At 31.7% G+C, this 27,832-nt stretch overlaps 1 protein-coding gene across 1 annotated transcript; it reads left to right on the forward strand.

Annotated features, from left to right (window-relative positions):
- The first annotated feature begins 306 nt into the window (after positions 1-306).
- LOC108907970 (sialin) lies at positions 307-27,605 on the forward strand. The gene is made up of 8 exons (XM_023454246.1): positions 307-524; positions 6,653-6,821; positions 7,590-7,823; positions 12,155-12,329; positions 13,482-13,736; positions 19,658-19,934; positions 25,379-25,499; positions 25,760-27,605. The coding sequence occupies exons 1-8, from the start codon at positions 475-477 to the stop codon at positions 25,973-25,975; spliced, it is 1,497 nt and encodes a 498-aa protein (XP_023310014.1). The 5' UTR covers positions 307-474; the 3' UTR covers positions 25,976-27,605.
- Positions 27,606-27,832: the final 227 nt, after the last annotated feature.

A 27,832-nucleotide genomic window follows, 5' to 3' on the forward strand; every position in this document is an offset into this window, starting at 1 on the left:
TAACTAGAAATTAGATACAGTCACTGCATTTATATAAATAAAATAATTATTTTTATTTAATACCTATATGCTTTTAACATACAAATACCTATAGATATAAATTGTTAATCTAGGTGAGTAGATACGGTAGGTATAAGATTTCTGATATGTTACATTCACCTAGGTATAGAATATTTAGCATAATTCTTCAAGGTTAGTTTAAAATCAAATTTAATTCATAAAGTAGGAACAAATCTAAGAACATCGCAAAAACGAACAATAAAATCACTAAGTACGTGTGAGCAATTTCTCAGTAGGTAGTTTGCTTTATCACCTTGCCATTATTATGGAAGGCAGAGATATTAAACGCAACGAACAACCAGCACCAATACTAAGTGAACAGTCGTTGCCGGACCACTCTAATATTCGAAAGTGATTTTTGCGGTACATGGTAAAGCGAAATTTTGCCAAATACTTAGTATACGGACCAGCGATATGGTCCATTCGGAGGATAGTGACAAAAAACCAGGCGATGAAAATGAAAGGTAGTAAACAAGTTCCTATTAGACGCGTTGTACATTTTTTTAATTCAGAAATGTGAATGTGAAGGTGAATTGAACTACTTAGTTCTATAGGAAATATGAAACTAATGATTTCTATAAATATTTACTTACATTCCTGTGAATTTTTTTATTTATCATTCTAATCAAAATAAACTGTTGTTTTGGCGTTCTGTTAACCCCAAAGAGTGAAGAGTGAAGAGTGAAGTAAAAACTAGCAGGAATGTCTTTGTAAATATCCCCATTATTTTCCTCAAAAAGTGAATAAAATCTATTTCAAATATTTGTAATAACAAATCATACAATTTCACTAGTTCTGTGAGTTGTCTAGAAATTATTAAATTATTTCTTTCATATGCCTAGATATTTAATTTTTTAAATATTGTACAGATAATAGAATTTTAATTCAAGATATCCTGGGGATAGTTATTCCAAAATGCACTAAATTTATTTAATAACTGAACAGAATAAACAAATATAAATGGTGTTTTCCTACCAAAGCTAAAAACAAAATTCTCTAAAAATTTTAAAACAAATGTATTTCATTTTTCACTGAGACATATTGCTTTCTCAATCAACTTTTGATATTTTACTGTTAAGGTGAAGCCCAAGGCTGTTAGTTAGTATGAATAAATAAATAAGAAGTATACGTATGTATTTTTAAATTATAACATGGTGTGCTACTGAAAGTCGCAGACTTTATTTATAAATTTTATAAAAATTAGGCAAAATTATATAAAATTCCTCTAAAGAGGAAATAGCGCACATTCGTCCTATGGACATCTTATGACTGGTTGCTGTGGATATAGATTGACTTCAATGAATGTCTTTAGAACAAAATCTATTCATCAACATTGTTATAAAACATTCATATTGATAAGTTTTCATTAACCACAAGTCCACCCATTGGGCATCCCTTATCCATACAATACGTCCAGGTGAAAATAAACGGTTTAAATTATTTTGTACATTTTTCTTCTCTATCTTCTCCGAGTCCTCCGCCGCGACTGTGCTGCCTAAACACTTTGAGATATAACAAAATAATGTATGGTGGAATTGTGTATCTTATATAGGTCTACAGAAAAGTCCGCGATGGCATATGTCTATCTCTCAAGGATAACATACTATATCCATTTGAATACTTTATAAAATGGGCAATTATAAAGCGGTAAATAGAAAGCGATTTACACAAATACGGTATTAATCCTTATCAATTTAAATACGCTAGTTGGCTGGCTTGAGCCGGGAATTTAAATACGTTAGTTGGCTGGCTTGAGCCGGGGGTGGGGGGGGGTCCGAAAGTTTATGTACTGTATCAATGTATGGTGGAATTGTGTATTTTATATATGCCTACAGAAAAGTCCGCGATGGCATATGTCTATATGTTAAAGATAACATACTACCTATATCCATTTTAATACTTTAAAAAATTGGCAATTATAAAGCGGTAATGTAAAAGCTATTTACACAAATACGGTATTAATCCTTATCATTTTAAATAAGTTAGAGACTTTAAGCATTTCATGCACATTATTTTACTCTTTTACACCATATGATTTAAATGAATATCTTAGGAGTAATCGCAAAACAATTACGGACGCGAGAATAAAATTCAAGCGCCTTGCTTCGCTTGATGCGATCGCCGATCCTCCCCCCGCACCGTCTTGCCTACTGTTTAGCTAATAAGCCGCGTGATCCTTTAATAAACTGACTTGGAGCGAATGAAGGTGACGACTGACGACTGTGTTTTCTTTCTGGGTGTTGTTGGAAAGTTATAATTGCGTTCGATATTTTATGGTCACATTTTTGTTTTGTGTTTGTTGTCTTTAGGTAGTCGGAACATACATAGATACTTGCAAACATACTTTTATTTCATTGAGTTTTAATAATTTGTTTGTTTTTTTCTTATTGTGAATCATTTAAAACTTAGGTAGTTAGATACCTAACTACTTACTTATTAATTAACATTGATAGTGCTGAATATAGGTACTTTAATTTAATTCGTTTTGTTTTTACATTGTTGGTAGTTACCTATATGGTTTTAAATTTAAAGGTTTTGCATTTTTAGTTTTGAGTTCGTTTGTTGTCTTTAGGTATATAGATATATCGTGAATTATTTTAAAATTAATATTAGGGTCGCATTAGATGAAAGATGATTGATTTTTTGTTTGTTACGATTTAACTCAAAAACTATTCAACCAATTTTACCGAAAGCTATATCTCCTCGGAGTAACATTGGCTATTTTACATTTGCCCGTGCGAAGCCGGGGCGGGTTGCTACTGTATTATAATACTTTCGCCCTGTTCTATACAAAGGACATGTACTTCAAGCAAGTTTATATATTTATTTACTTTGTCTTTCAGAAACTCCCCATAGAAGGAACTACATGAAGATCAAATTAGGAATTTTTGTGAATTCTTAAAAAAACCATTTCAAAAAATTGTTTACAACATAATGGGGTTATAAAGCACCATTCGTAATATAGATTTTTTTTCATAATAAAATAAATATTTAAATATTTGTGCATAGTTGCCCTGGTTTTACGGCAATGTTGACTTTATCCATTGTGGAGGGTCGCTAAATAAACCAAAATACGAGTACTTAGCAAATCTATAATATGATCTCTGTACTTAGGGAAGTGACAAATATATAGAGTGTTCAATTAAAAAATCAAAAGTTTCGTTTATATATTTGAAAGACAACATTCAATTATTGTTTATTATATTTAAGTATTTTTAAATCGCAAGAAAATTTATCCCCTTTGCTTCATACGGAAGTCTTCAGTTGAAATACACATTTAGGAAAGACGAAGAAAAACGATATTTTATGGATGTACTCGTACATTATAACAATTTCCAGTATAATCAAAGAAAAATGAAGACATGTTAGATATAACCTTATTCAACATTAAGAAAACAGAATATGTAAAAATAAATATATACACGATGTTCCATAAGAAAAAGTAGAGCTGCGATGTCCAATTAATCCTTTTTGAGAGAAAAAATTAACAGTAAAATTTAGTGAATTTCTAAATCCTTAAAACAACGAAGTTGCAATGAAATTTAACATTTGAAGACCCTGTACAAAAATATTATCAAGGATAAAAAAATATTTTCAAAATAAAAAAGTGTGTGCCAACGACAAAACTATTTAAACATGCAATGTCTATATCTAACAATTAAATTAAGTCCCTCACACACAATGGCATTCAGAACTACTAAATTTATTTTGCTGTTGTAAAAATTGTTGCAATTTAACAAAATTGACTTTATTAGATATTGTAATTAAAACATCTATTAGATGATTATAAATCAATATTGAACTATGTTTTTCATTATTATAAACTCACAAAATACCTAAACAATAGAAACTGTATTGTTGTGTTGTATCTTAGTAATGTTTAACGTAATTTTTTATTAATCAAAATATGTATTATAAACTTTGTAATAAACTACATAAATCTTCTAGATTTGAATACAGGCCATGCTAAATTCAAAATCATTGTAATTAGCTTCTATTTAAGTGTAGTGTAGAAATCATACACAAAAGAGTTATGCCTGGAAGTGACTAAGTGTCAAATAATGTACTTGCAATGATATAATAATGTATAACAATAATAAAATTGCATTTATAAAAACATAGAAATAGTTAAATTAAAGCATATGTATCATCTAAAATTATGAAATCGATTTGTTAAAATGTGAAATGCAGAAGTTTGTAGAGGAATTGAATTGAATTTGTTTTATAGTTTTAGCAATAAAGTATACCTAGATACACTAGGTATACTTTACTGCTTAAAAGGTATGATTTAATATTAGAAAATATATATTTTATTATTAGCCCGTTTATTGATTAACTGAAGTTGAACCATGTTCTTTGTTCCCTTTAAAAACTTAGGTATCCAAATGATATCCAACCTTATAGACAAAGCTACTAACTGATGATATAGCGGGAAACAACTACTCAGCGGGCTACAGCTACAGTAACAGCTAGTAAATAATAATTATCTAAGAGAAAAATGATATAGCATAATATCTAAATATTATTGTCTTATATCTTATTATGAAAGTGGATATCTATTGCATACCTACCTAGATTTTTGTTATCAAAAACGTTTGACTTAATTCGAAAAGTTTTTTAGATAATTTTATTGAATTTAAAAAAATGTAGTAACAAGTGGTTGGGCTAGATAAAAAAACAATTAACGTTAATTTAGACAATCATATTGTCATGTCAACACTTTCGACATTGACGTTTCAAGATGCCATTTTTTCTAAAAGTTTTATGTTTTTGATATATTTGTATAATTTTGTTCTATTAATATTTATTATTTCCATTTTGAAGGGGGCCTATTGAAAAAGCAATCCTCAAAACTCAAAAAATGTTGATATTCTATTCATCGAGGTTATATTTACGTCGGCCTCTATTAAAGGTGACGTTCAGGAATAAAAGACGTTTTTTTAAAGATTACATTCATGGAGACTACACATCTAGTCTAGTACTATCTAGTACTACACTATCTAGTCTCCATGATTACATTATTCAATAATTTTAATATGTCAGATATGTACGAGGCATATCCACAAAGTAAGAGTTCTCAATATTTTAAAAATCGAAACGGCAGTATATTTATGATAAATTTACATATTCAGAACAGTACGTCAACCACTATTTTTCGACGTACTCGCCTTCAACCTCAAGGACTTTATGAGCTAAGGGATGAGTTTTCTGGTACCTTCGACAAAAAGATCTCCCGTCGCCTCTCGGCCCATTCACGACATTTTATGGATCCTTAAATATCTTCAGAGAAGAGAAAAGATGAAAATCAGGAGGTTCCAAGTCAGGGCTGTGAGCGGCACACATTTCAACAGGCCACTGCAACAACGGCTCTCAACTGACTGAGACAAATCCTTTGGCCTTGAATGTAGTGTTACCAACTTTGTCGAAAACAAAAACCACAGAGCACCAGAGTCTCAGTACTCTTACTTTGTGGACATGCGTTGTATTTTTATTAATAACAATAATATAATTAGACATTTGGTCTCATTATGTGATTTATTTAATTAATATTGTTTTATAAATTAACTAGTGTTTCGCGGGCATTCATATTTTTATTCGAATCGTAACAATTGAAGCTCAAAATTCTAGGGAGAAATGTGTGATAAAATCATTATCACTGTTATTGTTGTTAGTACAAGATTATTAGATGGATTACCACAGATTTTTCTTTTACTGTTTAATCCCTTTTATTATATTACTCCAATAAAATTCTTAAATAGGATTAAATCATTACTAACGCCTACTTATGTTCATAAAGATAAAAGAGCATTAAAAACAAATTTAAAATGCAGTGTGAAAATGGAAAATAAACAGTAATGTTACTCAATGCGGAAAAAATGCTAATGGTCATCTTTGGGAAGTTGCCAATTTAGAACTGTCACATAGCAGATGTAGAAAAAAAAATTATCCGACTTAAAGTTTAAAGAGATAAAATGCTGTTTGATAAAGGATTCTTAAGAGTAACATTTTGTTGTCCACAAAACTATGCTACTCCTAATATCATCAATGTACCTCTTAAAAATGTCTTAACTGATGTTTAAATAAGTTAGATGATAAAGATATTATTTGTATTCAAGAAGTCACGGATTTGACGTCACAAAAATGTACCTGGTAACACGATATTGTATGTGAAAAAGTTTTTTTATTATGTATTTTATAAATAACTATAATGAAATATCCTTCTTATTCTTGGATTCTAAACTCTTATACCAATAATATTTATCTCTTGTTAAATATAAAGAAAATAACCATTGGAAAGTATTTAAAAAAAAGGAATACATAGGCAACAGTAAGACAGAAATCTCTGAGGACATTTTCCAAATCTGCTCCTAAATTGTAATGAAGAGATATATGTATTAGCATAGTTATATAACAATCTAAGTATATAACCAAAGCTAATCAGCACTATATGAATATTAACTTCCCTCACAATCCATAAGACGTAATCATGCTAAGTACTAAGCAAATGCTGAACATGTTAAATGTAAAATACTATTAGCATTGGAGTTTAGTGTTTTATCCAGCAATTAATACCTATTATTCAATTTTTTAGGAACAAAAGTGTGGGATGGATGTTTTGGAAGAAGAGAAGATACGTGGTATCTGTTCTTGCATTTGGCGGATTCTTCAATGTATATTCCCTAAGAGTGAATTTAAGTATTGCTATAGTTGCCATGACAGAACTGAAGAACGTGACTTTATCCAATGGCACTGTTGTTCTTGTAAGTGTAGGATAAAGGAAATTTTACTTCCTACTTTACTAAGTAAAAGAATAAAATAAAATAATACTGCATAAAATAAATCTGAAAAGCCAGCATAAGATTTAAACTCAGTTTGTTGTAGATTTTAATGTGTTAAATATGATGTTATTGGTATATATCAGAGTTTACTAAACTGAAAATTTATTTTATTTTATTGCTCTTGAAGAAGTCGTTAGTCATTTGAAAAAATTTCGTTTCAATATTGATTAGAAGATGGTACAGATGTTTAGATTATCGATTACAGTAATCAATAGTTTTTTGGTTATACACTAGCGTACATGCAAGTGGTAACTGAGCTTTTTCTTATATAAAAATATTATTCGGGTTATTCTTGATAAAGTATTCAGTGACTTTGATAGTAGTATTTGTCACTGTCTTCGTTAGTTGGGAATAGAGCATCTTATAGTGCAAGTCACAAAAGGCCAAATTTTTCATATCAACAGTCTTTTCTATTTCGCGAAAATTGCAATAAACAATCGTATCTCAACTTTTATACACTTCGTTATAACATTTTTTTAAATTTTAATGTTACCAATTGAAATATAACCAATTAATCAACAATATTAAAAAGACCTTAAATAAATTAATTAAATCTTAAATCAATTGGCAACATTTTCTATCCATTTCATTACTCCAATGGTGGTGAAAATATTCCATGCATAAGTAGTCTAACATGTTTTAAAAAAACTGTAGATATTACTATTCTAATTTATAATGTACATACTTTAGGAACGTGAATTTGATTGGGACAGCGTCTTGCAGGGCTATATCCTAAGTTCGTTTTTCTACGGCTACATTACGACGCAACTAATCGGTGGATACTTGGCGTTACACTTTGGGGGAGTGAAAATTTTCGGTGGAGGAATTGCTATTACAGCAGCATTGACACTAGTAACTCCTTGGCTTGTTAAAACAAACGTCTACCTTTTACTGGGAGTGAGGATTATAGAAGGTATATTTGAGGTAAGTGAACAGAAGTTTTTTATTTTCAAATTATAAATATGTTATTTTATTCTATTTTCATGTTTCATAGTTTTTTCTTATAAAAAACCTATATAGCTGAGTTTTCTTCCAATATACAGTGTAACTATTTGTTTGTTAGCGACCTCTTTCTCATGGTTTTGCCCTGAGAAGTAATTGTTATATGTTTTGCATAATATTTCTTTTTATTCGAATCGTTATCAAGATATTAAATAAATTATGTGATAAATATCAGTAGGCATATTTACATGACCTTTTATTATATTTTTAACGGTTCTAATAGTAATGTTGCTATAAATAATTGAAAGATCACCATAATAATAAACCATATCTGCACTCATATAGTTACTATCTATTGATTAAAAAAAAACTGACAAATAAAAATAGCTTAATAAAGTTTTAAATAGCTTAATAGGGCGGGTCAAGTTTTTGTAGAAAAACTTTAAAAGTAAGTAAAAGGCGTCGTTCTAAAAAAAATCGTATGAACATAGAACGTTTTATTTTTTAAGTATAGATTATTCAAAATTAATTGAGTTCCTTTTTTTAACAGTAAAAAAATATAAGAATCCTATGATATAAAATATAAATATGAACAGCTCTGATTTATTAAGTAAATACTACGAATTTCCAAGAAAATTTTTCATGTAAACCATGGAGTATACAGGGTATTCCACCAGGAGTCACCACCATCTATATCTCGGAAAGGACTGATCCAATAAGTCCGAAAATCTGGTAAACAAGCAAAGGCAGTCGGGATAACACAGCTAAAATATTTAGACCTTTATGGCGCTTCTGGTTATACCGGAAATCGGCATTATCTTTCTTATTTTAAATGGAACACCACCTATTTAAACGATCCGCAGTTCTTTTCATTTAAATCTTCGGCAGAAACTGTTACATACATAATAATTTGACAGCTAGCTTGACAAATATCAAGTTATTTTAAATGTTTTTAGAGTGTTTCTGGTCATAGCCAATTTGATAACATGTTTGATACGAGAAAAACTGTCCAAAAAATAGAAAATTGAAAATATATCTAAAAGTAGTAACAGCAACCCTAACAATGCTTATATGGCTTGAAAGGAAATTTCAATCTGCATGCGACAGAATACAAGGTGTTCCATTTAATTTAGCAAAGTTATAGCTGTTTGAATTTATCAAAATATAACACCAAAAATTAGACATCTAGTATTAAATTTTTAATTTCTTGGTATACCTTAATTTAGTGTTACCTATGCCCTTTATAGGTACCAAAAATCCGCTTGATATAACGCTCCTGAAGAGTTACTAGTACCTTCACACACCCTTGCAAAGTTAATTTCGGCTTCCGGTATAACCGGAAGTGCAATAAAGTTCTAATTACTTTAGCTGTGTTGGCCCTACTACCTATACCAGGTTGCCAAATTTTCAGACTTATCAGATCAGAACTTTCCGAGATATCGATAGTGGCGATTCCTGGTGGGACACCCTGTATAAATTAACTAATGGAAAAAGAAACTAGAAATAGTTCATAGCAAGCATCTTTGTTCAGTTCAAAATAAGGCATTGATTACTATTACTCTAGTGTGTACTAAAATTTCAGTTTGTTGCATTATCCCATTTTTTAATTAATTAATGAAAATGTTAAAAAAATCACGGTTTTCTACCTACAAAACTGAAACCTCTCACTTTAACTCGTCGTAATTTTTTTGTTAATTGATAAAAAATTCCAAATTTTGACTGACGATAAATCGAACTATTGTCTTTAGTACTGTGAAGGTCATTTGTCTCAAAAGATTTTATTTTTAAGCAAAAGCAAAGTGCTATCTCCGTAAATATTGCGTTCTTTCTTTTAAAAAAAAACTGACAGGTAGTAAATAACTGTAAACAATAATAATCTGAAAAAATTTGTTAAAATAATACAGTTATAAATATGATATTCTTAAAAACAGTATAGTCTTCATAACTGTATTACTTTAACAAATATTTTTACATTGTTGTTTACAATTATTTACTACCTGTGTCAGTTTTTTTTCTTTGTTTAAAGAATGTAATATTTACGGAGATGGCTCTCGCTTCTGTTTTGCTTAAAAATAAAAAAAAGAAGAGCTTTTGAGACAAATGTCCTTCACAGTACTAAAGACAATAGTTCGACTTATCGTCACTAAAAATTTGGAATTTTTTAATCAATTAACAAAAATATTACGACGAGTTATTTGTAGGCAATTTTGTAGGCAGAAAACCGTGATTTTTTCAACATTTTCATAAATAACTAAAAAATGGAATAACGAAACTAGCTGAAATTTTAGCACACAATAGAGTAATAATGAGGCTATATATGGTCCAAATTTCAAATTTATTTGCCCCTACCTTTTCTTAATATCGGTTTCCAAACTCAGGGGTCTATTTCATTTATTTCGATAGTAGGTAGCTACTAGTTTTCGAGTGTTGTTTGGTTTTGCTTCTTTATTTATCTGTTTTTCGTGATTTCGTTCTTTCACTTTTAGTATTTAGTACGTTAGATATGGAGATTTGATATATTTCTAGTTATATCCACATTTTCATAAATAACTTTTGACCAATTTTTTTTTTGGAAATAAAATTCATGGAATAGAAAGGTCATTTTTAAATGGAGGTAGGTATTATTTCTTATATGCATGCATACCACTGGTGGTAAAATTGAAAGGTTTCTTTATAGATCAAGCAAATAAATAAATAATAATTTGAAAATAATTTATGAATTTTTACTTTAATTTTACATTTAAATCGTAATTAAATAGCTAACAAGATATTGAAAAAACAAGTTTACTTTGCCTTAATATGTAAAAAAAACTTTTTAAATGAACGATAGCTTCATTTATTTATTTAATAATAGTAAAATAATTCCGAAATTGAAATTTTAATTAATATTTCGTTTAACAATAATTTTTGTGACATTTTTGTAAATTAAAAAAATTAATTATAAAAGATGCATTTTTTCTGGGGTTCAGGGCTATTCTACAAATTCGTAAATATGCCCATTGTTATTTTTTCGTCGAGCTACCCCAGTTTTAAAAAAAATTAGTTTCTACGATGAATAGAAGCCGAGATATTGCAAAATTTACAGCGCGCACATATTTGAACTTTGGATTTAATTTTTCTCGCCCGCGCAACCGCTTGGACGAGCTTCCCCCACCACCACGCCGCCGCGCCGGCCGCCGGACAGTTTACTTAGCGAGTATCTTCTCTTTAAAGGGCTCGTGAGTCGTTAATTTTCCACATTTTTCAATGCAATTCACGGGAAATCGTAGTTTACGTCGTAAACTTTATTTTGCGAAAAATTCAAGTCTTAATATTTATAAACAATTGCGCCACAATTTTTTTTAAAAAAAATTTTATCTTGGCTCCTGATGGTCGTAGAGGGTACTTTTTTTATTTTAAAACTGTATTTTTTTGCCAGCTATCCATTGCATCTATTTTCGGTGAGATAGCATAAATAGCAACAATGTTATTCAAATTGTTTATAAGCGAAAAACGCACGGTTTTTTAATGCACAATTTGAGAATGTTAATGTCAAAAAAGCGGTGATATTTTTTAATAGGTCGCTTAATTGCGTCTTTAAGACTACAATGACGCTTTCAGAATCATGTTTGATTGAAAATTAACGCCTGTACAGAGGCTTAAAGTTCATAACTTTTGGAGCCTCCGCTATAAACAAATAGAATTGTGCGAAAACTATTGCACCTACAGCGCCCACTTTTGGCACACTTTTAAAGTATGACAAAACCCTCAACTTGTCATAGGTTTTATAAAATTTTAACAATAAATGCGATAGTTATAAACAAATTAAAAAATGGGCACTTTTCTTGTTTTTTTGCAATAACTTTTTTGTTTATTAACCGATTTTAATTTAACAAGTCTCATTTTGTAGATAATTTTACTCCCTATAAGCTGTCTGTGAGTCACTTTTCGCTAAAATTGATGGTTTTCCCTGCAAAGTGAAAAAACTGTTTTCCTCACTTATTTGTTTAAATAGAAAAGTTAGCTAATAAAAGTTTTTGACTCACGAGACGAGAGATGTCTTGTATTATATTCCTTTAGACAATTTTACAATAATCTAGCGGATAGGACTTTTTCGAGTTTCTCTTTTATTTTCGCTAATTTTCCTGGTGTATTATGATTATTTATAGTTTCATTTGGTTACTTCATCAGTCATTATTTGTTTGTTACTGATCGTGAGTTATACTTATGATGTCTCTTGAAAACGAAGCTCGAATGAATGCGTTCTGTCGATTGTGAAAACTCTGTAAAACCTGACTGTCTTGTAAATAATAATATTACATTATTCTGTACAGGGTGTTACATTTCCAAGTATACATGGCGTTTGGTCCAAATGGGCCCCACCATTAGAAAGAAGCCGATTGGCAACTATAGCGTTCTCTGGATCTTTCATCGGTACCGTGATTGCGATGCCCCTAAGTTCATATTTAGCCAATTCCTTTGGATGGCCCAGTATTTTCTATTTTTTCGGTAAGGTTTGTAATGTATTGTAATCGGTGAACCAATGCTGGTAATCCTTGAAAGAAAAAATAATATAATCGAATGGATTAGTGTTTATATTAAACTGATATAATATTTCTATAAAAATTTGTGCCAAAAATGATATTTGTACTTAAGTCAGAAATTATTTTTTCTATAGATTATTTTTATCTTGAGTTAATAGATTTTAACGTTTGATATAATTAAAAAATTGAAGAAAACAAACTGAGCGTAGAATATGAGTTATTTAAGATTTAAAATATACCTCACTGCAATAATAGTTAAAATATAAAATACTTAAATACTACTTGGGAAGTCTAAATTAAGATTTACATAGCTATAATTTCTTTCTTTATCTTTTTATACAAGTTTGTCGTATAAAGTGAATTGTAAAATTCTCTAGCAAATTTTTATTACTCCTTATTCATATACAACGTGTCCTACTTTTTTCGGAGACGCCTATGTAATTTTGTCAAAAGTAATCCGATTAATTTGAGTTTTTGTCAAATGGCCACTTGAGGAGAAATTTGGTAATTTTGTGTTAGAATTTCTCCAAAGGCCTCCACTGTAGTATTTCAATGGAGCCCTTTTTTAAAAAATTAATATTGGCAGTTCAAACAGAAAAAAAACTGATATGAAATTTTTTATCGGGCTCCTAAAATATGCCTAACTATAATTTTTTGTGCAAGCTTACAGAAATTTTATTATTTCCTAGGTTGCAAAGAATATTTGCATATTAATTCACTATTATACGAAGGGAAAAAGCAATATTATTCAGTTAATTTAATAAATATTAAATTACTATCAACTTATTATTTTTTAATTTAATTATTAGTTCATTGTATATTTAATTTAGTATTAAGCAGTGATATTTATTGTTATAATATATTATTTAAAAGCAAAATAATTATTTGAAACATTTTTTCCCTTTCTGCAGACATAAGTTAAACTGCAAATTTTCGTTTCAGTTTGGAAGAATCATGGTTATACGGGTATTTTAACACGCTGATAAAGATTGCTTATCTCTGTTTAAACTGCTAATGTTAATTTCGAAAAAACGCTTTGTAGTAAATTAGGTTAAAGTATTAATTAAGCAATGCATTTTTTCTGTTAAATGGAAATAATTATCTTCCTTTATTTTAGGTGGCCTGGGTCTATTATGGTTTCTGGTGTGGATAATCGTGGTAGCTGATACACCAGATCAAGATTCTAGAATTAGTCCAGAAGAACTAGCATATATACATGAAACTCTCAGTAACAGCGACAAAAACAAGACTGCAAAAATGCCATGGAGGGCGGTTTTAACTTCCATGCCAGTGTGGGCCATCACAGTGTCGCATTTTAGTGAAAACTGGGGATTTTACACGCAACTGACTCAGTTGCCTACTTTTATGAAGCGTAAGTGTTCTCCTGAAATGAAATTTCCACATAAATAATACTACATTTCTGCAATTAAAAATTAAAAGTTTACAGATCGTACCTAGACAGACAAGTAGGAAAACTGCCAAACATTTTTACTAATAATTTACAGTAGAGCGCCGATTATCCGAAATAATTGGTTCAGAGGGTGTTCGGACATTTCTGGAAAAACGTCTACTTCTTTGTTAGGGTAGTGGGATGGGTGGGATACAAAGAAAACACGTTTATTGAACAGGAAATACATCACACCGTAATAATTTTTAATGACACACTAGAGTATTACATATTTACAGTATAAAACAAACATATAGCCTAAAGTAGGGATTGCACATACTTAAACTTTTTTGGTCCATTGACTTAGATGTGATAAAAAAACAGTACTGTACAAAATTAACCTAAAAGAAAAAATCGAACATGTTTGCTTAAGTTTTGAGACTCGTTTCTACAATTTTGAGCTTGTCAGAAAGACTAAGCACAACACGTTTACATTTTACCGACATTACTAGAAGTCACTCAGCACAACAATCAACAGCACGACAGTTAAAAACAACACTGATATCAGTGACACAAATTGAGGTTAGGTGTATAGGTGAAAATGGAACGTCGGGTTGGCGCGAATTTCGAATTTACCGACTGAAGCGCTTTCGGTTAACCGACGTTTCGGATGACCGGCTTTCGGATAATCGGGGCTCTACTGTAATCATATTGAGTACCAGCTGAAAATTACTAACAACAAATTAAATATGTTACCATTTCGACTTATTTTATTGAAACACGGTGTATAAGATAATAGATGTTAATTTTTCTATTTGCAGCATTTTAATTTTCTCATTTTTATTAAAATTCTCCAAGAATATCAATTTAACATAACTTAAGAATATTGCACACTACATATGTTGAAATGAAAGCGGCTTACATAATAATATTTCATTTGAATAATTCATATATTATACAAGGTATACAGTTCAAATAAATATTTGTCAAAATTTTTTTCGTTTCTGAGAAAACACTGTTGAGGTGGTGGCGCTAACTTGATCTCAAGGCGATTTTATACAAAAATAAATTACGCAATTGTGTAAAATAGGAATAATTACATAGGTATTTAAAATTTTTAATAATTTTATTTAAGTCAATGTCGCTAATGGAGAGATATGGCTACAAAAAAAATTGTTGTAATTCCAGAAATTATATGATTTTTATCTTCAAGGTTACAAATTGTAAAACTCATTACCTATACCAATATGTATTGTGGTTTGAAAATTGAATGATTTGAAAAAAACATATTAATTTTATGAATTAATCCAATTTGAATCCACAAATTATGTGATTGTTATCTTCAAGGTTTTGAAGCTCGTTATCTATACCATGTATTATGATTACAGCAATAATTTGAAAATTGTATGCGCCTTTTTTATACAAATAAGATAATAAGCTTCTCACAAAAAAACTCCTAATTATTCTCACAGCAATTCAAATGTGTTTGTAGATATAGTTATTTAATTAGCAATAATTTTAAATTTGTTTTTAATAATCGGATATCTATTATATTATTCATTAGTTTTTATTTTTCTACATCTTTACGTGCAACGTTGTAACCCCGCAAACAAACATTTTTTTTTTCAAATAAACTACGTAAGTATACCTATAGACAGTTCCGAATGAATTTTTTTTTAGTCGTAGTCATACATAAAAATAAAAAACGAACTAACGGGTCTAGATCCTCTTGATTTCGTTATTCAAATAAGTAGATATTACTTATATTATACTTATATTAGATATTATTATACCTCTGAAGATTGTTGACGTTGATCGGTGAAACTAGAGCTAAAGGCCTAATTAATTAAAAGCAAAAACTCTCATCTCAAGTTACGAGAATATTGTCATTAAAAACCTCAGAATATCGATACCATTGCGTATTTTGCAAATTAGATAGTTAATTTCTATTATTATTACTGAGAGGAAAAGTGTCGCCTGCTTTATTGAAATTATTATTATTTTTATATAGAAACCACAACATTTCAATAAAAAAATAATTTAACCTAAAAATATATGATTCACAGAAAAGGTGACATTTGTTTAGTAACTTATTGTTAGAAATACAATTTTAAACACGATATAACCATAAAAATGCTCTATTATGTTACTAACTTTATATAAGAATTAGATACATTTATCAAGTTTCCAAAAAACTGCAGTTGAGATTATTTTGGTGTTCTCAATTTTACCTTTTTTCTGCTACTGGTTGATAAACCCTATACCAATTCAGTGATTATAATTATTATATAATCACCGTGTTTCATCAACATCTTCAAGGGAAATTAAATAAATTGACATTTTGTTTAAATTTCAACACCCTGTATTTCGAAGGCCAGTGAATTTAGAGTCTTAAAGTTTTGGCTTAAAATGGTTTAAACAACTTAATGAAGTTGTAAGATGGACTAGAATGGGTCAAATTTCACCACTACCATGAAATTTTTCTTATAAAAATTAAACATAATGTGCTAAAGTTAAAAAAGTAAAATTAGTTGTTTTGTAATATTACGGACCTATATTTATAATTTTAATAGAATTGGAAATACAGCAGGGTACTTTTTTAAATAAATGGTACGCCTCTATCTGAATAAAATAAAAAAAATTGCCATATTTCAATTCATAAAATTTAAACAAAAATTGATTTTCAATTAGCACTATACATTATTATTAGTTGTAACTGTCGTAGCTCTCTAACTTTCTGGTTTTTAAGTTAGAAAAAAAGACTAAACAAGAAAATTGTAACTATGAACTATAAGCATTATGTGATAATATTAAATTTGCACAGAGTTTCTTTAAAAGGAGTTATAACTAAAACTTAATTTTCAAACTAAAAAACATTGTTTAATATTTGAATATGTTTTAGGGTTACAATGATATAGGACTGTAATGGTTTACATCTAATCATGGGATAAGTGGTAATATCTCCACATCTTCCCTATCATTACAGATCGACCCTTATATGATTGTAATTCTAAGTGTTTTGTTCAAATATGATATGATAAACAAAATTTTATGTCAATATAAATACAATAAAACATTAGTTAATAGCTATGATTTTGGGTAACATTTTTTTTTTGAGAAAGTTTTAATATAGAATGACATTCATAACCAATGATAAATATTGCATTGTGCAGCACAGAACGAAAATTGTTTGACTAAAACTAAATTTATTTTTTTAACTTCAACATATACAGGGTGGCCCACTTTTTTGTAGTAGGACTTTAACAGGCGATAGAGAATCGTATTTTAAGTAGAAAAGTTTATATCAATATAAGTCCGCAAAAGCTTCGATACGGACCTACAGGGCGTACAAAAGTGAAGAATTTTTTAATTTTTTCTTTCTAGCGCCTACAGTTTTTGAGATATTTTGTTCAAATTTTGGGGTTTAGTTATTTATTGGGGTTTACTTGGATAGGTATGCCAAATCATTGTGAAAGTCTACCGCGTGATCATTTTTTCAAGGTCGCGGCCCCTTTTCCACCCCCAAATTTTTTTGTGGTGCGCCACTGACCGTGTCCGTTAAAGGAAATCGTTTCCCAGTTCTGTTTAGAAACTTTTTTATCCCTTGTATTTTTTTCGTATCTGCACTCATTTTTAAAGAAAAAATTGAAAAACTAATATCTGTAATAGGTCAATTTAATGAGACTATTCTAAAATGCCACAGTAGGCTGTGTCTGTAACTTAGAAACACACTTTGTTTACAGTTCATTTTGACAGATCATCCTCCAAATTGCAATTGTTGTAAGAAATAAAATTAGGTGGGCACTGAAAACGAGGTGTTAAAGTGGTGATAATAGCGTTCGTTATTCCTGATATTAAAATGCCTTTTTTATTCACAAATCAAGAACAAGCAGACATCCATTTCTGTTACGGATTTGCAGACGGGAACTCGGCAGAAGCAGTTAGAGAGTACAGGAGAAGATTTCCGCATAGACGTCAACCGCATTATTCAGTTTTTATTAACATTCATCGACAATTTAGCACTCACGGTCTTAGAACTGCAAGACCCGACGAAAGGCAAAACAGAATTAATATCCGGCAAGAAAGAATCAACAACCAAATTCTTCGTGAGTTCAATAGGGATCCAACCACAAGTAGTCGAAGAGTTTCTCGCGTCCTTCGCATATCAAAGAACAAAGTTCTTCGAGTTCTAAAAAAAGATCACAGACGTCCTTACCATTTGCAACCTGTGCAAGGTTTGCATGAAGGCGACGAAGAAAGAAGATTGGTGTTTTGCAGGTGGGTTTTGAATTCCATCGAACAGAATGAACATTTTTTAAGTCACATATTGTGGACCGACGAGTCGTGTTTTACTCGCCAGGGTGTCGTCAATTTCCACAACCAGCATGTGTGGGCACATGAAAATCCGCACGCAATTCGTCCGAGAAACTTTCAAGTAGAATTCAGTGTTAATGTTTGGATAGGAGTTTTTAGTAATTATCTGTTTGGGCCTTATTTCTTGCCACAACGCGTAAATGGTGATAATTTTTTGGAGTTTTTAATAACTGAACATGGAAATATGTGGGAAGAAGTTCCATTGAATTTGAGATTAAATGCTTGGTTTCAACTTGACGGTTGTCCCGCCCACTTTCATCGAAATGTAAGGGGGTGGTTGGATTATAATTTCCCACAAAGGTGGATAGGACGTGGAGGGCCGATTTCTTGGCCTCCACGTTCCCCCGATCTAACACCATTGGATTTTTTCGTCTGGGGTTATGTAAAAGATAAAGTTTATATGGTTCCTGTGCATACAAGAGAAGAGCTTATTGACCGGATCCAAAATGCCTGCGATGAAATGAGAAACGGTAATTTTATTGCCGCAGCACAACAATCTATTAGGCGAAGGTGTGAATTGTGCGTCGAACAAAATGGTACCCATTTCGAACAGTTGCTTTAAATTATTACGCTGAGTTGGTAAAAAATACTAAAAATTAGATTTAGAAAATCTGTCCATTAAACTCAACGTCAGGAGTTTCATCATTTGCACAATTTCCTAAATTTCAATTCCTTTTTTTTTATAATTCTTAAATTATCCATTTTTAGTTATTACCTCCCTTTATGAATGAACTCAGCATTAGTCATAGTTAGTTTATTAGCTAAAATTACCTGTTGATGTATTTAACGCTTTTAGTCTGTAGCATTTTAGAATAGTCTCATTAAATTGACCTATTACAGATATTAGTTTTTCAATTTTTTCTTTAACAATGGGTGCAGACACGAAAAAAATACAAGGGATAAAAAAGTTTCTGAACAGAACTGGGAAACGATTTCCTTTAACGGACACGGTCAGTGGCGCACCACAAAAAAAAATGGGGGTGGAAAAGGGGCCGCGACCTTGAAAAAATGATCACGGGGTAGACTTTCACAATGATTTGGCATCCAAGTAAACCCCAATAAATAACTATACCCCAAAATTTGAACAAAATATCTCAAAAACTGTAGGCGCTAGAAAGAAAAAATAAAAAAATTCTTCACTTTTGTACACCCTGTAGGTCCGTATCGAAGCTTTTGCAGACTTATATTGATATAAACTTTTCTACTTAAAATACGATTCTCTATCGCCTGTTAAAGTCCTACTACAAAAAAATGGGGCACCCTGTATATATCGACAAATTCTTATATGAACCACCTCCATCAATTTTCATCGTAAAATCTAGTGGTAAAATTTGGACCGTTTTTTAACAGACATTCTGTATAAGCTAATTTAGTTTCAATTCACTATGTTTTCACGGATGACTGCCCCGAAAGAATGCCTTTAGAAGTACCTATTATTTCTTTCGATTGTGAGGATTTTTTAGATTTGTTCTACTATCCTAACCTCCACCCCTATCGAATCTAATTTGTGCTCACCGGAAACACATTTTTAGACGTCCTGGAGTTCGACTTGGAGAAGACAGGGTTCATGAGCGCACTTCCATACCTTGTCATGTCCATTATGCTTCAGTTTTCCGGTCAGTTGGCCGACTGGTGTCGAGTGAAGGGATACCTAACCACAACTCAAGTAAGAAGGGTTTTCAACTGTGGGGGATTCCTAGGCCAAACGGTGTTCATGCTCAGCGCCGCTTTTTGGCTTTCACCCGTTGGAACCACCTTGTGCGTGACCCTAGCTGTGGGACTTGGTGCCTTCGCATGGGCTGGATTCAGGTAAGATAACCGGAAGAGTACTGTTTTAGTGTATGTATGTGAATTTACTGAAAGTATTTTTTGATCAGATATATGATCAATTGAAACTTCTAGAAGAAAATAGTAAAACCAAAGAGTAATTATTCAAAATATTCTACAAAAAAGATTTTCGATGCAACAGCTTTAAACCCATTTAATTGTTTCATTATCATCTGTAAAGTTGCCATTGCAAATGTTCTAACAGTCTGATCATGATAAGTTAGGACAGTTCTGGTATATATGAGCACCAATATGGAAGCTGAGTTACTGAGATAACAATTTTCTGTCGCTGATAACGAATTTGGAGTCAGAATTACAAATTTCAATGTGGAGGATTTAATATAGCCCTACCAGAAGTAGAAATATTTTTTAAATAGGTATTTCCCGAGTCGTAGATCAAGAATTAAAGGATTATGAAAAACAACATGGCTATGATATGGTAAACATAATAAATAAAGCAAATAAAAAATAGTTCTGTAGTATAACAACCCTAGGTCCGACAAAAAAATAAGTAAACGTAGTTGTGGCCAAAAATATGTGATCGTCATAAGGATTACCTACATTGTGTGTATCCATTTTTAATTGACCGGAAGGCGCTGGCTACTAACTTTGTAGAGGGGATGTATGGTTTAATTATATAAAACAAAAGCAGAGTAAATACACCTAACCTTTATTTACATACAATTCAAATTAAACATGTGACAAATAGAAAGAACAACAAAAACATTAACAACCATTAAACATAAAAGGAGAGTGCCAGGCTCACCTAGAGCTCCTGCGGGGAAAGAGCATGGCAGAGAAACCCACGATCGTTGCTCTTACCACCCAAATATAAATACAAAAACAACCACTAACCAAAGGCATAAATTAAGAACCTTTGCTAATGATAAATAAGACCTGTCTCATTTAATGTGTCACTAAATGTCATCTGTTACCTCATATTAGTCATACACACTTCCAAGTAAAACTGAAGAGGTTTGGTGTTAGTTAGCCGGCAGAGCCGGAAGGTACTGGAGTCCCATACGGGAGGCAATCCAGCTATAGTTGAGATTTCGGAAGATCCTTCATAACACTGGAGTCCCATACGGGAGGCAATCGAGCTTAATCCAGATTCGTTCCGCACGGGCGAAAATGTTAGTAAACTCAACAAGGCTCGTATAGACGTATGACATAAAGTGAGCACAAGAAATCAAAGAACAACCTAATCATGATAAAACAAGTTAAATGTGAAACAAAGAAGTTGCTATTGCTATATCTGGGCAGTCACGACAATATACATATTTTAACATGTAATAAATAATGAGCAATCTTTAATAATAATTGTGACAATTTTATATTAGGAAAATACACGCCCCTGAGCGTAAGACAATGAAGGCTAAACATATACAGAATTATTATCATGAAACATCTAGGTTTTTCGAACAACGTAATCATAACAAAAACCAGTTAGATGTGAAACAAAGAAGTCGTTATTGTAATGTCTGGGCGCCCACACAATATATATATATATATTTTAACATGAAATAAATAATGAGCAATCGTTAATAATAACTATAATAATTTTACCTTAGAAAAATATATGCCCTAGAGCATAAAGCAATGGAAGCTAAACATACAAAGAATTATTATCATGAAACATCTATAACCATCACAATCACAAAATTACATAGAACAATTAACAACAAAGTACTTAAAGAATATTACCTGCTAACAAATACCGGTTAAACACTTAATTTTCCACTTCTATATTTTTCACACTACACTGATCGTCTTGCTTTTCACTCCGCGCTGTTCTCACTTCAACTGCCTATCTTCAACTAACTATTTAGGCTTCCTTCCAGAATTTCCTACCCAAGTGCTTGTTTTTTGTGCTTCCTTCTATCGACCGTTAATATTACTTTTTCATTGTTATACAACACCCATGTAGCAGGTGACGTGGAAGTTGATAAGATAAGTACGGTTTTGCACAGTTCTTTAAAAATTGTTTATTTACAATAATTATTTCAAAAAAATATATAATTTCAATATTCTTTTTAAACAACAATTATTAATTACAATCATGTCACATTTATCAAGCATGAAGAAGATGTAAAAATGACAATTGACATATTCTATTCATATATTTCGTTACATAAGTATCGGGAATAATTTATTTGAATCCTGTGCCAAAGTTGTAATATAAAATTCCAGTTTTTTCATAAAAGAAACGAATCATCATCAGATGAAAAATCTTCATTTGTAGCATCCGTCGAATCTTCTGACGTTGAATGAATTTCTTCTTTATCTGCAATCTTCCCATGTCTTACATCGTCCAGAGAAGGCAAAATCCATTTTACTCTAGATTTTACAAAAACCTATACAAAAAGTTATAGGCAGTTAAACTTTTTTCTTGAAAACTAAATTATTTTTCATTTTATAACGTAAAATTCACGTAAGTTTGGTAGCCAATTACTATTTTTTATAAAAAAAATATTTAGTATTTTAACCTACATAATCATAATCTACGTACTTTTATGAGTTGATTGCATTTTGTTAGAGATAAATCGATGAACTCTACGAAATGTTATAACCACTTAAACACAACTATTACTTCTGTTCCTATACGCTAGCCAGGTGTTGCTCGAGCAGCGGTCGCTTTTGTAGTGATTTAAGAAGCAATTATAGGGGATTAGACCCTAATAGTAATGGATTCTGAGACATAGGATATTACTCTAACTATCCCAACAGTAAAAATTACCGAAGTAGAAACTTTATTTTTTGACTTCTGGCAAGATTTTTGGAATTCTGCCCCACTGTGCAACGGCTTGAAAAACATTATTAATTAATTTATTAACACACGACAGCGTACCGAGATTCAGGGAATGCACGCTCCATAGCAAAATTTAGAATGACTTTACATTATTAAATTAAGCCGAGACTCTAAAACTAAGTAGACTGCTCAATGTGAAACCCAAGGAAGAACGGACTTTTTTTCGTAGGTCTTTCCCGAATTCGACACTTTGCTTCGACGGCCCAGAAGTTTCTTATCGGCGGGAACCCTGATTGTCGGGACGCTTTGGCATAACTATGCCATGTTAATAATTACCTAATTGACTGGACTTACATTTATATACATGATTCTGTAACTAGGCTTACAAATAACCCTATACCTTCCTCTTCTGACTCCGCATAGCAATACGGGACGGATTAGCCATCTCATTTAATATATTCTTAATAGCTTGGAAAATCCGTCTAAAAACCTGCTATTTTACTTTCTTTTCCTCACAACATTCTAACAACTTATTCTTGGAATTCCTAAGTTTTCTTTGGAATGCATTTCGTGCGTTATTACAAATATGGGTTTCTTTGTTCTGGCCCAAACTACGCTGGTGCCTCCCGAACGCAACAGGTGACTGTCACATGGCCCCGACACTAAGTGAACTTGTTCAAAAAATATTGCTAAATTTCTGCGAAGGGCGACACCGTACCTACTTGAGAGCCATTAACTTTCCGATAAATTAGTGTTGACTGAAATATTTTACTCTTTGGCCCATCCGTTCCCAGAACTAACAAATAAATTACTACAAGTCCCGGCTTTTGTTACAGAATCTTGAACTTTTTCTGAAGAAGTATTAGATAACCCCAATGATCTTTTTACATTAGATTATGTAGGTACCTACCTAAGACTCTTTTATATTCTGAAAGCACACTTGAGAAATTGGAAGTTTACGTATGAAACACTTTTTTTTTGTAAAGAGCATCCTCAAGATTATGGAACATGTATTCATCTACTTCGTAATTAACATAATTTTCAATAGTAGGGAACTCATAGAACAATTTATCAGCAGCGGCAATGGCATTATTTGAGCTTGCTTCCTTAACTGACTCACTGTTCAATATTTGATTTGATATTATAGTTTTGTTTTAAACTGATAATTCTACGTAAGGTCCTGCTCCTGCCACTAATGACTTCCATAATCATGCCTGTTTATCTTTAACACATCCTTCTCCTGAATTTGCAAACATGGTTGCAGTTGATAAGTGTAGATATCTAGCAATTTTACTTGGTAGTTTCCTATAGGTACGAATGCCTATAGACTGAACATTAACAGAACATTTTCCATTGCGGTAGCTAACAAATAGTTGATCATTTGCTATCTAATGACTAATGGAATATTCCTCACACAGTGGTTTTATAAGCTTTCTCCTTTCTGAAAAATGGAAAAGGATCAAAGTTTCCTTCGCTTTTTTTACAATACATCAATCGGTGAATTATTTCTACACAAATTCATATTATTTTCGTGTATTCTGCATGTTCATCTGCGCCATCGAGTCTTGATACTTTAATTCAAACTTTTAAGGCTACAATGGCGATTACAGCAGTTTATTCACAATATTATTTGTGTCCTAATGATTGCTTAAAATTTTTAATAATACGTGAGTCCAGTCCTTAGATTTGAGTAAAACTAGCTATATACAAGAGAACTTGTTCTAACAGTTCTCTTGTGCATGAAACTAGCCGTCAAAGTGACATTCTCATTTCACATTTATCTTCAATTTCTTGTAATTGCTTGCTCAGTTTAAGAAGACACACATCAAATTTGTTATGATCTGAAAATATTACTAATTTGTTCCAGTGTAAACCATTTGGACATAGCTCCTAAACATGCTAGTGTNCTGACTCACTGTTCAATATTTGATTTGATATTATAGTTTTGTTTTAAACTGATAATTCTACGTAAGGTCCTGCTCCTGCCACTAATGACTTCCATAATCATGCCTGTTTATCTTTAACACATCCTTCTCCTGAATTTGCAAACATGGTTGCAGTTGATAAGTGTAGATATCTAGCAATTTTACTTGGTAGTTTCCTATAGGTACGAATGCCTATAGACTGAACATTAACAGAACATTTTCCATTGCGGTAGCTAACAAATAGTTGATCATTTGCTATCTAATGACTAATGGAATATTCCTCACACAGTGGTTTTATAAGCTTTCTCCTTTCTGAAAAATGGAAAAGGATCAAAGTTTCCTTCGCTTTTTTTACAATACATCAATCGGTGAATTATTTCTACACAAATTCATATTATTTTCGTGTATTCTGCATGTTCATCTGCACCATCGAGTCTTGATACTTTAATTCAAACTTTTAAGACTACAATGGCGATTACAGCAGTTTATTTACAATATTATTTTCTTAGCACATCCAGTGTCCTAATGATTGCTTAAAATTTTTAATAATGCGTGAGTCCAGTCCTTAGATTTGAGTAAAACTAGCTATACACAAGAGAACTTGTTCTAACAGTTCTCTTGTGCATGAAACTAACCGTCAAAGTGACATTCTCATTTCACATTTATCTTCAATTTCTTATAATTGCTTGATCAGTTTGAGAAGACACACATCAAATTTGTTATGATCTGAAAATATTAATAATTTGTTCTAGTGTAAACCATTTGGACATAGCTCCTAAACATGCTAGCGTATTACTTGGACTCAGCAATACTTTCGCCACTCTACCAGGCATAATAAGTCCAATTTTGACTGGATATATCGTAACCGATAAAGTAAGTACAGTTTTATCAATTTCGCAAACATATCTTTCAAAAAATGTTAACTGAAAGGTTGTTTGAAGCTGACCTAGATCTTTCCAAGATTTCCATCTTTAACCATAATTTGATCTCGTCAATTACTTGTCACTAAATAAATTTTGAATTATGTAAATATTTTAGGCTGAGGTGCGTAGATACCAAATTAGACAAAAAAAAAGTACAAATAAGTACATTTGATCTAGATTTGATACAAATCATTGCCAATTTTGTTATAGAAGAGCGCTGACGACTGGAGGATAGTCTTCTACATCTCAGCAGGAATTTATCTTGTTGGGGCAGTAATATATGGCCTTTTCGCATCTGGTGAAATTCAACCATGGGCCATCGAGAGTGAACCCCTAAATCAGGGGGTGGAACTACATGTAGAAAGAAATAAACTGCAAGATAAAATGAGCTATGAGAACAAGGGTTTTGAACCTAGTAACACATGAAATTTAGGTTATGTTTTGATATTATATTTTGTACAAAAAAAACGCTTTTTTTTCTGAAGCTACAATTAATCTAGATTCTTACTGTAAATATTTAACATTCGTCTTCTGAAAATTTTGTTAAAGATTTATATTGAGTGATTCAGGGTTAAACCGCCATACGTAAACCCTGCATAGGAAATTTTATTTTAAGCAAAAAAAGTTTACATAAACATGTATCCGAAAATGTTTACTAAGAACAGTTTCTAAAACCATTTAACGTAAATGTAGAATTTGGGTGCAAAAATTAAACTGAAGCAAGTGGTTGTTTCAAAGTTAAAATTTTTCAGAATTATTAATCAGTGGTGTACTTATAGGGGTTCTGTGAAACTAACTTTAATCTCAATTACAAACTGTTTTTGGGAAACACTAATAAAAAAAAGCAGCAACAACAATTACTTTATTAGAAAAAAAAAATGAAAATGGAAGAGAAGAAAATGTGTCGTCGAACAGCAGCTAATTAAAAAAATAATAATAAAACCGGCTCAAAACGGCCGCCATCATTTTCAATGCAATGTTTGCATCTACGGACGACAGATTGTGACTCTGATGGTGTGATTTCTTGGGCTGCTTGAACAATCTTTTCCCGGAGAGTATAGCTTCGTCGTTAATGGACATGACATGACTCTTCGTTGTACCCCATACAAAAAAATCTAAGGGGTTCAAATTCGGAGAGCGCACAGACCAAGGGAGCAGTTTTGACCGCTACCAATCTGTCTTTCCGGAAAATAATTGTGGTGCAGCCATCGTCTGACTGGTAGAGCAGGATATCCTTCTAACTAACCTCTGTTTGCTCCATTAACTAGAGGCATGTCATCTAAGACTGTTTCAAAATCATTTTCCAAGAAACGAAGAAAAGCAGGACCATTTAGCCGTGGAGGCAGAAAATACGGACCAATGAGTGAGTTGTCGTATAATCCCATCCAGATATGAGCATAATGCTGATTAAAAATACCAGCACGGATAAAATTGCCTGGTCAGTCCAAATCACCCCAACGAGAGTAAAAAGCATCATTTCTTATTTGCCCCAAGAACCATTCTCTTTTTCGTGGCAAGTCTTCAGGCAGCAAATTCTGAACTGTATGCGTGATGGCCAATTGCTTTCAAAGTCTTGGTCAGAGACTAATTGTAAAAAACATCTCCACGTGCCATTGGAAGGCATTTCGTCAAAGTGATGTAAGATATTTTGTGTTTTATCACTTTGAAGGAGTAGGGAAATACTGTCTGCTCGCGATTGCAATGAGGCTGATTCTGTTGCTCTTAGACATTGAAAACTATTGGAAAATAATTATCTGTGGGGCCATCTCCTTAGAAGAAATCTGCGGGCGTACTCAGCTGCTGCAGCGTGCGTAATACCATCATAATACCCGTTAACAAACACATTGACAGTCTACGCATAAACGCACATAAAATTTGAGTTAATAAATTGACATGTCAAAGACTGCCAAACTTCAATATAAACCCTCAATTGTTGTCAAAGCCTACTAAACGCTGTAGCGCTCTTAGAAAGCATTTGTGCATACATACAGGCTGTTACCAATACGCTTCTCACTACAAGGATCTCGCAAACAGTAACAGATACGAAGTAGCTTAAATGGGGGTAAAGTTGCATAATCAGGGGTCCAACATTATGCCTCTAAAAAATCAAGGCTAACATGATTAGTTTTCGAAATAATAAAAAAGAACGAATTTTGGAAATCCGTTTTTGTTTTATTTCAGCCTTCTTTGAGGTGATATTAAAAAAAGAAGAACACTTTCTCATGTCAGCATTTTGTCGTCTATCGAATGACATAATCAATTTTTATACAGGGTGAGTTTTTT

This window comes from Anoplophora glabripennis, unplaced genomic scaffold, assembly GCF_000390285.2.
Source record: "Anoplophora glabripennis isolate ALB-LARVAE unplaced genomic scaffold, Agla_2.0 scaffold256, whole genome shotgun sequence".
Lineage (NCBI taxonomy): Eukaryota > Metazoa > Arthropoda > Insecta > Coleoptera > Cerambycidae > Anoplophora > Anoplophora glabripennis.